The sequence below is a fragment of the Pinus tabuliformis genome, chromosome 8 (genome assembly GCF_031772625.1).
Source record: "Pinus tabuliformis cultivar Carrire ecotype Pingquan chromosome 8, CPIR1, whole genome shotgun sequence".
Taxonomy (NCBI): domain Eukaryota; kingdom Viridiplantae; phylum Streptophyta; class Pinopsida; order Pinales; family Pinaceae; genus Pinus; species Pinus tabuliformis.
In genome coordinates this window covers 1,100,162,370-1,100,177,746 of record NC_142294.1, presented here as the reverse complement: position 1 = coordinate 1,100,177,746, position 15,377 = coordinate 1,100,162,370, and the positions used below count along the sequence as shown (strand labels likewise).

Sequence of the window (15,377 nt, the reverse complement as noted above, 5' to 3'; positions counted from 1 at the left end):
CAGAGTATGTTTCTAGGTAGATTAGGTGGTGTTATAATCAGATTTGACAAACTGGAACTCTATTTCTTTTGGATGGGTGTCATATACTTTCGAAGGCCACTCGGTTTCCCTTCTGGGCGGGTGGCGCCATGTTTAAATTTATGTACATAGTTTTGTTCTGGATATATTAATAGAACCATGCCTCAGCTTACAAAAAAAAAAAAAGTATGCGTTTTTCCTGAAAAGATACAAGTTTAAAACAGAAAAGTCGAAATATGTATCAAATCACAAATCATTCTCTTATGTCATAAACAAAAAAATGTTACACACTAATTTGATATTTTACTTAAATAAATAATAATAATAATAATTAATCTCTTTACCTCCATCCAATCCATCATGAATGCTTGTTGATTGGATGCTTATCAGGTAGATATTCTATTGATTCCATCCCATCATTGTGGTGGCAAAAAATGGCCTTATATTACACTGATGATGTCACAATAATGACGTCATATGTTATAAATCATTTTCCTCGTACCGCGAAATCAATTATGGAGCCTCCTGTTTGAATTATTCGGTAGGTTGATTCGATGCTTATCAGGTAGATATTCTATTGATTCCATCCCATCATTGTGGTGGCAAAATATGGGCTTATATTACACTGATGATGTCACAATAATGACGTCATATGTTATAAATCATTGTCCTCGTACCACGGAATCAATTATGGAGCCTCCTGTTTGAATTATTCGGTAGGTTGATTGGATGCTTATCAGGTAGATATTCTATTGATTCCATCCCATCATTGTGGTGGCAAAATATGGGCAACAAATAAATCCTAAGCTATTGGGTATTTAAGACTTCTCAGAGTACATTTAGTCAACCTAAAATACATCTCGGCATGTGCATGGGCATGAGCATGGCAAGCTATATTTAATTGATTTTTCAGTATTGACGTGACATCCATTCATATGGTAATACATACATGGGATAGCATGTATGAGTGATGGTCCGCTTCCTTGCCGAACTTTCCGATAACCGCCAAAACAATCCCCATACCGTCCACGTCGCCATACGCCGTCAGCGCAATTAAAGCATTAAAGTATGGATCAGCGACTATTTGTAATTTAAATTTTGAATTTTCAAAATGCCGCGCATAGCTACATGACCACTAGAGAGGCAGGGTTTCTATGCCCTGGATTTTTGTCAAACATAGTGCCCCTGTTTCAGTGGCTCTGCTGTTTAGTGTGAATTGAACGCAGAACTCTGCAGGAAGGATATATTGAGTGCCCTCTGTGTAGCGCTAGCAGAGTTAAATTATATTGATGGGTGCAGGGATCGATTCCGTGAATCATCCTCAGCGTTAGCATCGTCGTTCCCTAAGCGGCAGTGTTGAAGAATTCTTTGCTCTGCTACAATGGAAATTGGGGGTAACAGTAACAGGACTGTCAATGCAGATGCAGGGTGGTCCTTGGCTTCTTATCCAAAGCAGAACCAAACATTTGATACTTATGCCCTGAATATGAGTGGATTCAAGTCTCTGCCACGGAGGTCTCTGAACTCAATAAAGCAGGAGTGCGAGATACTGGCAGCAGCAGCAGAAGCAGAGAGCGTTTCGACATTGCAGGATGGCTGAGTGAAATGAGTGTTAGCGATGGAGATTTTGTGGTTGTGAAAATGGGATCCGAAAATGTGGCCATAGAGATGAAGAATATGAGAGGAATAGGATTCATGCGTCTCATTGATGAGCTCTTCCTGCAGTGTTCTTCGGAATTATCTGAAGAAGTTAATGGGGAATGCCTACAGTTCCTTCAGACTCTCAGTGATCAGGGTGTCTTTGTCCATCCATGGTAAGGCATCGGCAGGTAATTAGCATACCCTAATAGAATAGAATAAATAAACTGGCTGATAAATCTCCGGAGGCGTCACCCATATCCAGTCCAGTAGAGTAGTGTAATAGGATACAATAAATGCAAATTTTATCACCTAACTCCGATTTATCATTCACTCTGGTATTTTGGAGTTTTGGTATCTAGAATGGATTTGCAGTAGTCCCATTTATGTTGTATTTAGCCATCGCTGACTAATCATTAGCGAGAAACCCTTACTATTTAGTATTAAAAGTTCTTACTCAATAAGCATCTTGTTATTAAGTTTTCTGTATTTTATGTTTAAATGTGATGAGTACTATCCTTTTTTGTATCTTGAAATGTGATAAGTGTTATGTTTTTTTGTATTTTAATATATATTCAAAATTATAATGGCAAATATTTAATATTATATTTGTAAATGTATCACATAAATAATTTCATAATTTATGTGTTATGTTTAATAGAATGGAATATTTTGTTGATTAATTAATATTAATGTATCCATTTATCTTCAATATATAACATTTTTTTAACGGAATCATATTTACCGTATTATTAATTATTGACTTCATATTGGAAGTTCTCATGAATAACCATCTTTTGGGGGTTCAAAGTTGTATTGATATCATGTGCAGTGTTAGAATGTTTTATTTAAAATATATTTTTAAAAATTAAAGTTAATTATCAATATTATTAATAAATAATATGTATTGATATAGATTTATTTTAATTTAGTTTATTAAATGTTAGGTAAAGAAAATTGACTATTAAATTGGAAGAAAGATTATTTTACGAGATTTGATATATTTAAAGTTAAAATGTCTCATAATATTTTTATATTTATAGAATAAGTGGAAATATTCTTAATTTTACTTTTATTAAAATATTTTTTAATGTGATATGAGTTTAATTATATATAGAGAGAGAAAGAGAAATAGATAATTATAAGTATTAAGTTTTTATAAGTTTATTAATCAAATTTAAATGTCAAATTTTGAAATATAATGATTACAAATATAAATCATCGTTTTAATATATATATATCTATATATATATAAAGTTAAATTTTGTATTGTCTGCAAATAAGGAAAATCAGAGCGGTCTGTTATTAGACAATCCTAACAAATACAGAAATATAAACTATTTAGAATTGAATCCAACCTTTTTAGTTAAATCTAGGAAAGTTAAAATTGCATCCAGACTTCGTGGGTCTTTAGAAAATAGTGGCATGCAAATGTAAGACATAAACTAAAGAGAATTAACAGAAAATCTTCAAGAGGTAGGATCATAATCAATGGCCTCTACTTGGATAGGTTCTTTGCTACTGGCAGGAGAGCAACCAAGGTCTGGAGGAATGCCCAATTGTCTTTTAATTCATGCCAACCTTTTATCCATATAAGCCAGGTGTCACTGCATGCAGTCTAAGAAGAATAACATGCCATCTTTGGTAGTGTTGCAGTCCATGAATGCCTTTGCAAGAAGTTTGAGATGCCATTGAATGTCCATCGTGTACATGTACTAGCTATATCTATCCCAGTGCGACCTGTATTAGGTACCCATTTTGCAATGTTTGCTAACACCTCAGAATCAATGAGAGTATGTCATTCCTTAGCCAAGTGTCTTTCCACCTGGGTAAGTTCATCATGTATTGGCTGCAGAAATAATTCTCAGTACCTCGTTGCAGAGCTTTCAACTTGTAATTGAGTCTGGGTTGGCACCCTCCCTTGATAATAGGTCACACCCTGAAAAACTTGTGCTTGTTAGCATGGGATGACCAACTTTTGGAGCAGGGGTCCCACAGGGAACCAAAAGGGAGAAAGCCTCTTTATGACAATAAGTTCCCATAGCAGAAAAGTAAGTGCAAGTCCTTGGTGTGGTGACAATAACCCTATGAGTGTAACCCTAAAAAGGAAGTCCAAAGATTGGTGCTATGTATTTGCAAACTCCTCAAAGAAAGAAGATGAGAGATTCCTTGGCCTATATGGTTGTTTTCACCTGCACTGAAGTGTCCCTAGTGGAAGAGTTGACCTCAGGTGGATAAATCACTAAGGACACACAAAGATTATATTAAAAAATAATATTTATATTAATAAATATCTATATTAAAAATTATTTATAAAAACAATATTTATATTAATAAAAAAATATTAATAATTAATAATAATAATTAGTTAATTATTTTTAAATGCATATTTCATAGTTGTCATACATCTTTTTTAAAAACAATAAAACAAGAGCAAAGAAGAAGATAAATAGGTACCAATCCTTTTTAAGAATAGTGGTCTCACGAGAGAAGTTAGGGATTAGAGGTTAGAACTTATTAAAAATAGTAAATTTATTTATTTCATATTAGAGGTTAGAATTTATTAAAACTATTAAATCTATTTATTTCATAATTAAGATCTAAGTTAAAGAAAAAATAATAATAAACTATTAAAAATTAAATTATAAACAATAAACTATTAAAGTATTAATAACTAATAAGAATATTATTAAATATTAATTTATTGCTAAAAGATAAAAAAATATTAAGATCTAATAAGACCAATTAATATTAATAATTTGTTAAAAAATTATAATGAATATCAACTTATAAAATATTAAATAACTAATAAAATTTATAATTATTAAATTTGAATTATTAATAATTAATAAACTAATAAATTATAAAATTTGAATTATTAATAATAAATAAACTACTAAATTATTAAAGGATAAACTATAAATTAATAAATAATAAATTATTAATTAACTAATAGAAAAATTATTAATTAAATTAAAATATTCAAAACATAAATTAATTTTTCAATTGCACACTATTTAAGGTTTTGAAATCAATTTCAAAAAATAAATTTAAGCTGGAATCAGTTTTGCTTATATCAAACTCTTTAATTTTTTGTATTTTTTTAATGTATCTTAAATTAGGTAAATATATTAAATTTAAAAATAAGATGGCTAAAATACAATATAATAATATACTTTAAAAATTTCTATTAAAATAAAAGAATAAAAAATTATAATTAATTAATAATGAGTTTTTTAATTATATAAAAATAATAACATTTTAAAACATAAAAACTAACCTATTTAAAAAATAAGAATACACCTTTTCATAACAAAAGAAATAGTTTTATTTGTAACCAATGAGATGGTTTTAAGGGTGCAAAATCAACGTCCAGTTATCTATAAGTTTATTAATAAATCTTGTAACTTTTAACGCCAAACAGAAAAATATTAAAATTAAAATTAGATTTGCTAAAAGAGATTTTAGTGTGAAAATAATTATAAAAAAAATTCAGAAATAGAATTTCAAATTAAAATTTGAATTTTACAAGCCGTTTGGCGTACAAATTATATAAATTTGGCAGGTATAATACGGTTTTGAATAACTCATGATGGATTTTATATGGAATCTGAGAGCCTTTTAGCCTTCGTGTCTGCTGAGAATCCTGTTGTTCAAGATCGTCATAACATATATTAAATTGAAACAACTTTATAATTTTAATGTTAAAACCCATTCCTTTACCATTCATTAAATATCTCACATTATATATATTAAAAAAAAAGTTGTTTATTTTCTCAAACTTTGATGAATATGATACTGATTATATGCCCATGAAAGCAATACATTTTGCATACAAATTTATATAATTTGTGGCTGTTAAAGAGCGATGTTTGAATTAATAAAAAACACCCACTAGTCAGCTCTACAACAGAGAGTCTGAACCAGGAGAGTCTGGCACTACAAAACACTCTACATTATCCATGTACATCACACATTATATAGTAATCATAGTTCTAGGAAAGTTAGAACCATAACCTAGGAAATAGAAATTAATTCCTATCCTGAGGTCTCATGAACCAACTCTCACTATTCTAGGATATTCTCCATTATCTCTAACAATGGCATCTTCCAACCGCAATCCTGGATCAACGATGGTAATAATTGTTTGGTATAATGTAATTTCAACAAACTAATTGCATTGATGTGCTTACTAATAACATTGATATTATACTAATGACATTCAATATTTTTTGAAATTCGAATTCTAGTGATGAAGAGCGACCCACCTACCATCTTCCGGTGTACCCCACCACAAAGTAAACTCGAGAGAAATATGCATTAAGATCAAGACTCAGAGAGGAAGAATACAAAGAATTGTTGAAGAGCGATGTTTGAATTAATAAAAAACACCCGCAGAGTTTAATCCAGATTGCATGGAGCAAGCTGCAACTAATCGGATCATGGACACATAGATCAAGCACACTCTCCAGTAGAATATCCAACTGTATCTAGTTGTTAAAGCAGACCAACTCCTTCACCAGGGCATGTGGCTCACCAGGGACCAAGTTCAACAGAAGTTTCCTCATCTCATGGAGGAACTCAATGCAATGGGGACCATTGCTTCCTAAGGGGGGAGGAATGATCCAGGTGGATATTGGTGGCCACCTGCCAAGTCCACTTGGACCCCCACCATTGTTTCTTTCAGCTTTTTAGTTTCCTTAATTGTAGCACAGTTACTATTTTTAGCAGTTTTTCGGGTCCTGAACTTCCGAAGCCGTTTTGAGGCCCTAAACGACGTTTTTTGGGAAAACTGGGAGCAACATGGGTCCATGGACAAATTTTTCTCTTCCCAAAGTTGTAGTTCTCGGATAGATCTTTCTAATGAGATACTGTGCGTGTCAAACAGAGATCGTATGCCAAAGTTACAACCCCAGGAAGTTGATGTACCAATTTAGCCAAACGGGGCCCACAGTTTGGTGTTTCATCTCCTAGGGTTAGGTTTTTGGATGTTTAGAGTTTTTCATTGTTTATCAACAATAAATAGGCCTTCGAGCCTCATTGTAACACAATTCAGAGGCATGTAGCTGCCACATCTCTTCTCAGAGATAAGCTACCATCGCCCTAGCTGGTTTATTTCCATTGTTGTTTGTAAGCATATTTCAGTATTTTACATTAATGAAATGAAGTATTATTTCCACTGCATCTCTATGTTTATCGTTATCTCTGTAATTTGTTGCATTCTTGTTTAAATCCGGATCAGCGAAGTAAGAAAGCCTCAACCTCTACAGATATTCGAGGATGCTATTGTCTAGTTACCATGCTATACACTTCTCTTACAAACACACCCTGAATAAAGAAAAAAATTAAAGAAGCTTCATGCTGCCAGAATATAGGATACCAAAACTACATTGGTTCCTTGGGAAACTTGAATACAGGAATACAAAGAAACCTGTTAAACAGATGCATTGACACGAGAAGGGTTATGAGATATGAAATCATAAAGAACCCATTGTTCTTTGGTAACCTATGTAACTGAAAAATCTAATTCATTCAAAATGACACAAGCCTTATCGAACATACAATTATTTGTGTATGTCTCATAAAGCACATAGAAAATGCACTTCAAAACATGTGAGGTACTATTTAGCCCTACTACACAGGAAAAAACCAATAAAAATTCCTAAACGATTTGCTAAACAAAGAAATATCTACAAGGAAAAGATCGGAAGGAACCTCAGAAATTGTAGAAATGAATTCCCGCACAATGTCAATTATGTGACCTTCTGCCTCTAGGAAACTATCCGCAATGAACAATTCTAAATGCTTGTTCAGTTCTGGTTACTTGAATAAAAATATAAATACACTGGGATTCATAGAAACCTTTACCACTCCTAGCTTAATTTCCCTCTTTCTGAAATCAAAATTATCTGAATAAAGATAAACAATTTTTTTTAAATTAAAGACCTTTGGAACACACCCAACATTCGCTAATTTAGTGCTCCAAATCTTGTCATCTGTTTTTTCTTCCATTGACAGATTCACATATCACTCATAAATTCTCAACCAGTCAAAGTTATCATCGATCTCAGCGAGTGAGTTAACCGTATCACTACAAACAACCTCTTTCCCTCACCTGCTGCCCATTATTCCTTTGAAGCAGAGGAAAAAGAAAAAAAAAACTTTGTCAATGAATAACGTATTCAAATCTTGTTCTAGTATACAATTCCTTGTTTTCTCCACAAACATTGATTGTTACTATTATTTGTGTGCAAAACCATTACAGACGACGCTTTAAGTATATAGCAATTGAAGATAGAAATACCAAGTTCTACGGACAGTAATAGGATTTTTTTTCGAAATTCCAAAAGCATCTTGTGCATTTACTACGCACTTTTCTCTCGCTTCAAGATCATTGATATACATGCCCTAAGAAACAGAAATTTGCGATAACCGGTAAGTTCATCTACATAGCCAAAAATTAATGCTTCACCCGATCATTTTTTGCAATAGTGGAAATGGATTCAGCACCATAAAAAACCCCATCGACAAATTTGCCAAGAACAACAAAAATCACTGCAAACCATTTTTTTCTTTTCCTTTTTTAATGCTTTTTTTCGCTTTGTTTTTTTGTTAACATATCCGATTGACACCCAAGATGATGAAAATTGACAACTGTAACCTCAAATTACAAAAATTCACTGCCATATTTTTTCAGCAACGTGCCTGAACTTCCTTTGTTTTTCCGGTCAATTTTGAAGATCCGAAAAGCTACTGATAACGTCGCACTGTAACCGGAAATTATTTTAAAGATTCTGGTAACAACTATCAAGATTCAGATTAAAAAAATAAAAAAATAAATGATTCAAACACTTTCAACATTCAATTTCAACAACTATTAGGCCTCAATATTTTGCAAAAATAACTCACCAGGGGAATTTGTAACCTATATTCGGCTACATTCTACGACAAATCGACTTGACAACTGGTCCCACTACTTTGTAAAACCGAACTAAATATGATTTACGAATAACCTGACACATCTAGTTTTCGCAAAGTTTGACATGCATTTACGATGCAATGCAAACTTTACTATGCACATACGCATTTAATTTTAAACTCTTTATTTTTTAAAATTGTGAAAATAATATAATTACTTAAAGTTAAAACTCGTAAAACCATCAATAATACCACAAAAATAAAAAAAATTACCTTACACGACGAATCAAATTCACATCTACTCCCCACTACTTTGTAAAATCGTACCAAATTTGATTTACGAATAACTTGACACACTCATTTCTCGCACTATCATAAAGAAAACCAAAGTCTATAGAATATTGCAGAGTATTATAGAGGAAATCTTGACGAACCAAAAACTGCATCATTGCCAAAAGCGGATAAGGAAATCGGTATAGAAGTTTGAAATATTGTACAACTTTTGTATCCCACAGATAATAGTTTATATAATGCAATAGAGGCTCGGACAATACTCCAAGCTCCTAAACGCAATTTTCAAAGAGAAAACACTACACACCCCATTGTTTTGTCTATAACTACAAATAGTGTTTTCCCCTTACTATTCTAGCTATTTCAAATATTTTTAGTCTCGTTTCCCTAGAAATCACCACCTACAGCTATTTTGCGTCTGAAACACACTACAAAGATAAAATCGTCATCTAGATTTTTCATTCTCTCGAATTTTGTCCTCTAATTAATAGAAAAGAAAGCTACATATAATTACAAGTCACCTCAACATTCAATTCATTGAGTACACAACCTCTCATGCATTCAGAAAACCACATAAACACAAAAACATCAAATCTAAAAACACGATTTTGATACACTTTAAACATAACAAAAATGCATATATGTGAAAATGGAGCATTGCGCGTGCGAATAGACAATGTGCAGAACATGTGACAGAGATGGATGTATGGAAGTAGAAACATAGAAATATGTACCTGCCTAGTAAGTGATTGATAAAGAAATTGTGTACTTAGGACAGGTTGTGAAATACGTCTCCAAATAAGAATTAAAAAAGAGATTTGTATATTTATTATCTTAGTAAAATCTGCACAAAACTTTCGCATAACATCTGCACATGCACAACAACCTCTGCACAACTTAAACTTTGAAAACAACTTTAGCATAACACCGCACACACACAACAACCTTCGGACAACTTCATCCGCACAACTACTTTTGCACTCTATAACGCCCTTAATTGACATTCGAAACTCCGCACATGATACCTCCGAACAGCGAGCTTCGTACAATCACGTTCTTACAACTCTGAAAAATGTTGCTAAATAATAATTAAAAATGACAAAGCCTTTTGCGCATTTGTTTTACCGCACAACACCTTTTCTTCACAAAAATTGAAATTACAGTTTTTTAGCACCCTGTTTTACGCAAAAGACCTCAAATCTCCCACACATACTCCGTCCTACGCACAACAAACGTTCTGCACAACGGCCTTAGTACAAACTACGCAAAGGACCTCAACTCTCTCGCACATGCTTTGTTCTTCACAGAAGCGAACATAATAATGTTAGTTCGACATTTGTTTAGCTACCCTTTGAGTTCCAATTATGCTACCCTCTGAGGGCAATTTCACAATCTATAATTAATAAACATAAAATTAGAAATTATATGTGTGTGTGTGCGTGTGTGAAATATATATTAAATATAAATAGTAATTATAAATTAAGATCATTTTAATTATAAATCTCTTGATGGGGTGTCTATCATGCAAAATGGTGGTGGGTTGTCGTCATCCCACCAAGACACACACTCGAGGGACGTGGCAACACACCCCCCTATGAGTTCGTATAGCCATGCAAGCAATAAAGATCAATCACTGCATGTAGGAAATATGGCACATTTAACACTTTGTTCAATGATGCGACTTCCATTACAATCGATTGTTCAATGCAACATTATGCAGCTCTTCACGCCTAAACCACTGGTCATGTGGCCCACACGCATTGGTGGAGTTCTCTATCGAGGGATTGTCTCTGCGTATAGCTTGGGGACCAACATTTATGCTCTCATTTTGTTATGGCTCTTTGAGGGTCTCTGGGCTTTATTTCTCCCTTGGCTCTGCCTCAGTGACTCGGCTTCTCATCACGTCTAGGATTACCACTCTAGGTCACAAAGGTTCAGGGTTATGATAGTCTGGTTAATTGATGAGAGGAAAGTTCATACTTGCCTCCACACTAATGGTGAATTAAAGCTCATAGGATTGCTTTGTTGGTCTTTCTTTGTGTGTCCTTAGTGATTTATCCACCTGAGGTCAACTCTTCCACTAGGGACACTTCAGTGCAGGTGAAAACAACCATATAGGCCAAGGAATCTCTCATCTTCTTTCTTTGAGGAGTTTGCAAATACATAGCACCAATCTTTGGACTTCCTTTTTAGGGTTACACTCATAGGGTTATTGTCACCACACCAAGGACTTGCACTTACTTTTCTGCTATGGGAACTTATTGTCATAAAGAGGCTTTCTCCCTTTTGGTTCCCTGTGGGACCCCTGCTCCAGAAGTTGGTCATCCCATGCTAACAAGCACAAGTTTTTCAGGGTGTGACCTATTATCAAGGGAGGGTGCCAACCCAGACTCAATTACAAGTTGAAAGCTCTGCAACGAGGTACCGAGAATTATCTCTGCAGCCAATACATGATGAACTTACCCAGGTGGAAAGACACTTGGCTAAGGAATGACATACTCTCATTGATTCTGAGGTGTTAGCAAACATTGCAAAATGGGTACCTAATACAGGTCGCACTGGGGTAGATATAGCTAGTACATGTACACGGTGGACATTCAATGGCATCTCAAACTTCTTGCAAAGGCATTCATGGACTGCAACACTACCAAAGATGGCATGTTATTCTTCTTAGACTGCATGCAGTGACACCTGGCTTATATGGATAAAAGGTTGGCATGAATTAAAAGACAATTGGGCATTCCTCCAGACCTTGGTTGCTCTCCTGCCAGTAGCAAAGAACCTATCCAAGTAGAGGCCATTGATTATGATCCTACCTCTTGAAGATTTTCTGTTAATTCTCTTTAGTTTTATGTCTTACATTTGCATGCCACTATTTTCTAAAGACCCACGAAGTCTGGATGCAATTTTAACTTTCCTAGATTTAACTAAAAAGGTTGGATTCAATTCTAAATAGTTTATATTTCTGTATTTGTTAGGATTGTCTAATAACAGACCGCTCTGATTTTCCTTATTTGCAGACAATACAAAATTTAACTTTATAAATATATATATAAATTAAAATGATGATTTATATTTGTAATCATTATATTTCAAAATTTGACATTTAAATTTGATTAATAAACTTATAAAAACTTAATACTTATAATTATCTGTTTCTCTTTCTCTCTCTATATATAATTAAACTCATATCACATTAAAAAATATTTTAATAAAAGTAAAATTAAGAATATTTCCACTTATTCTATAAATATAAAAATATTATGAGACATTTTAACTTTAAATATATCAAATCTCTTAAAATAATCTTTCTTCCAATTTAATAGTCAATTTTCTTTACCTAACATTTAATAAACTAAATTAAAATAAATCTATATCAATACATATTATTTATTAATAATATTGATAATTAACTTTAATTTTTAAAAATATATTTTAAATAAATCATTCTAACACTGCACATGATATCGATACAACTTTGAACCCCCAAAAGATGGTTATTCATGAGAACTTCCAATATGAAGTCAATAATTAATAATACGGTAAATATGATTCCGTTTTTTTATCGATACAACTTTGAACCCCCAAAAGATGGGTATTCATGAGAACTTCCAATATGAAGTCAATAATTAATAATACGGTAAATATGATTCCGTTAAAAAAATGTTATATATTGAAGATAAATGGATACATTAATATTAATTAATCAACAAAATATTCCATTCTATTAAACATAACACATAAATTATGAAATTATTTATGTGATACATTTACAAATATAATATTAAATATTTGCCATTATAATTTTGAATATATATTAAAATACAAAAAAACATAACACTTATCACATTTCAAGATACAAAAAAGGATAGTACTCATCACATTTAAACATAAAATACAGAAAACTTAATAACAAGATGCTTATTGAGTAAGAACTTTTAATACTAAATAGTAAGGGTTTCTCGCTAATGATTAGTCAGCGATGGCTAAATACAACATAAATGGGACTACTGCAAATCCATTCTAGATACCAAAACTCCAAAATACCAGAGTGAATGATAAATTGGAGTTAGGTGATAAAATTTGCATTTATTGTATCCTATTACACTACTCTACTAGATACTCTACTGGACTGGATATTACACTACTCTACTAGATACTCTACTGGACTGGATATGGGTGACGCCTCCGGAGATTTATCAGCCAGTTTATTTATTCTATTCTATTAGGGTATGCTAATTACCTGCCGATGCCTTACCATGGATGGACAAAGACACCCTGATCACTGAGAGTCTGAAGGAACTGCAGGCATTCCCCATTAACTTCTTCAGATAATTCCGAAGAACACTGCAGGAAGAGCTCGTCAATGAGACGCATGAATCCTGTTCCTCTCATATTCTTCATCTCTATGGCCACATTTTCGGATCCCATTTTCACAACCACAAAATCCCCATCGCTAACACTCATTTCACTCAGCCATCCTGCAATGTCGAAACGCTCTCTGCTTCTGCTGCTGCTGCCAGTATCTCGCACTACCTGCTTTATTGAGTTCAGAGACCTCCGTGGCAGAGACTTGAATCCACTCATATTCAGGGCATAAGTATCAAATGTTTGGTTCTGCTTTGGATAAGAAGCCAAGGACCACCCTGCATCTGCATTGACAGTCCTGTTACTGTTACCCCCAATTTCCATTGTAGCAGAGCAAAGAATTCTTCAACACTGCCGCTTAGGGAACGACGATGCTAACGCTGAGGATGATTCACGGAATCGATCCCTGCACCCATCAATATAATTCAACTCTGCTAGCGCTGTGCAGAGCACTCAATATATCTGCAAAATTCTGAGTTCATTTCACACTAAACAGCCGAGCCATTGAAACAGGGGCACTATGTTTGACAAAAATCCAGGGCATAGAAACCCTGCCTCTCTAGTGGTCATGTAGCTATGCGCGGCATTTTGAAAATTCAAAATTTAAATTACAAATAGTCGCTGATCCATACTTTAATGCTTTAATTGCGTTGGCCTGCGCTGACGGCGTATGGCGACGTGGACGGTATGGGGATTGTTTTGGCGGTCATCGGAAAGTTCGGCAAGGAAGCGGACCATCACTCATACATGCTATCCCATGTATGTATTACCATATGAATGGATGTCACGTCAATACTGAAAAATCAATTAAATATAGCTTGCCATGCTCATGCCCATGCACATGCCGAGATGTATTTTAGGTTGACTAAATGTACTCTGAGAAGTCTTAAATACCCAATAGCTTAGGATTTATTTGTTGCCCAAAATATGGCCTTATATTATATTACACTGATGATGTCACAATAATGACGTCATATGTTATAAATCATTGTCCTCGTACCGCGAAATCAATTATGGAGCCTCCTGTTTGAATTCTTCGGTAGGTTGATTGGATGCTTATCAGGTAGATATTCTATTGATTCCATCCCATCATTGTGGTGGCAAAATATGGCCTTATATTACACTGATGATGTCACAATAATGACGTCATATGTTATAAATCATTTTTCCTCGTACCGCGGAATCAATTATGGAGCCTCCTGTTTGAATTCTTCGGTAGGTTGATTGGATGCTTATCAGGTAGATATTCTATTGATTCCATCCCATCATTGTGGTGGCAAAATATCGCCTTATATTACACTGATGATGTCACAATAATGACGTCATATGTTATAAATCATGGTACGAGGAATCAATTGGAGTTGTCTATAATGCGACTTTTTGAGATTCTGGTGACGGAATCCGGCGGAAGAAATTGAGATGAAATCATGATTTGTTGCAGTTAAAATGGTTTTTTAACTGCATATTCGGATTCAGCACCCTGAAAAACCCCTGGGACGCTTTCATTGTGCAGAAACTAGTTATCAAACTTCGATTTCAATAAATCACTGCCGGATTTTCACCGGAAAAAATCGCCGGAAAGACTTTCAAAAAGTCGCGTTAAAGACTACGGCGAATCGGTTATGCAGCCTCCTGTTTGAATTATTCAGTAGCTTCTTTCAGTGGTTTGTTGCTAAAATCCTTCAAGATTTGATTCGCTGGTGGGCCGCTGATGCTGTGTAGTTAAAACATAGAATGGTTGATATGTAGTTAAAATATACTATGCTTAGTTAAATTTTATCACTGTGTTAAATTTTATCACTGTGTGAAAATGGGTCTTCCTATCATAACGCAGAAATTTTATATTAATTTGATAGTCTGGTTTTATAGGGATATTATTATTATTATTATTATTTAGGGATTTTATTATTATTATTATTATTTATCTTCTATTGGTTCCATCCCATCATTCTGAAATATCGGCTGATGATGTCACAATAATGGCGTCATATGTAATAAATTACTTTCCTCGTTCCATCGAATTAATTATTGAGTTTCCTGTTCGAATTATTCGGGAGGTTCCTTTCAATGGTTTGTTGCTAAAATCCTTCTAAGATTTGACTCGCAGGTGGGCCACTAATGCTGTGTAGTTAAAACATAGAATG

General features: G+C 33.7%; 1 protein-coding gene and 1 pseudogene across 1 annotated transcript; one reads left to right on the top strand and one right to left on the bottom strand.

Moving 5' to 3' along the window:
• Positions 1-1,399: 1,399 nt before the first annotated feature.
• Positions 1,400-2,110, top strand: LOC149239179 (uncharacterized; annotated as a pseudogene).
• Positions 2,111-13,012: 10,902 nt separating this feature from the next.
• On the bottom strand, positions 13,013-13,575 carry LOC149239178 (uncharacterized). The gene has a single exon (XM_089367084.1). The coding sequence runs from the start codon at positions 13,555-13,557 to the stop codon at positions 13,120-13,122; it is 438 nt and encodes a 145-aa protein (XP_089223210.1). The 5' UTR covers positions 13,558-13,575; the 3' UTR covers positions 13,013-13,119.
• Between the last annotated feature and the right edge of the window lie 1,802 nt (positions 13,576-15,377).

What these genes read in the sequence shown, in the direction of transcription:
- LOC149239178 (XM_089367084.1), bottom strand. Translation starts at nt 13,557, where the DNA reads ATGGAAATTGGGGGTAACAGTAACAGGACTGTCAATGCAGATGCAGGG.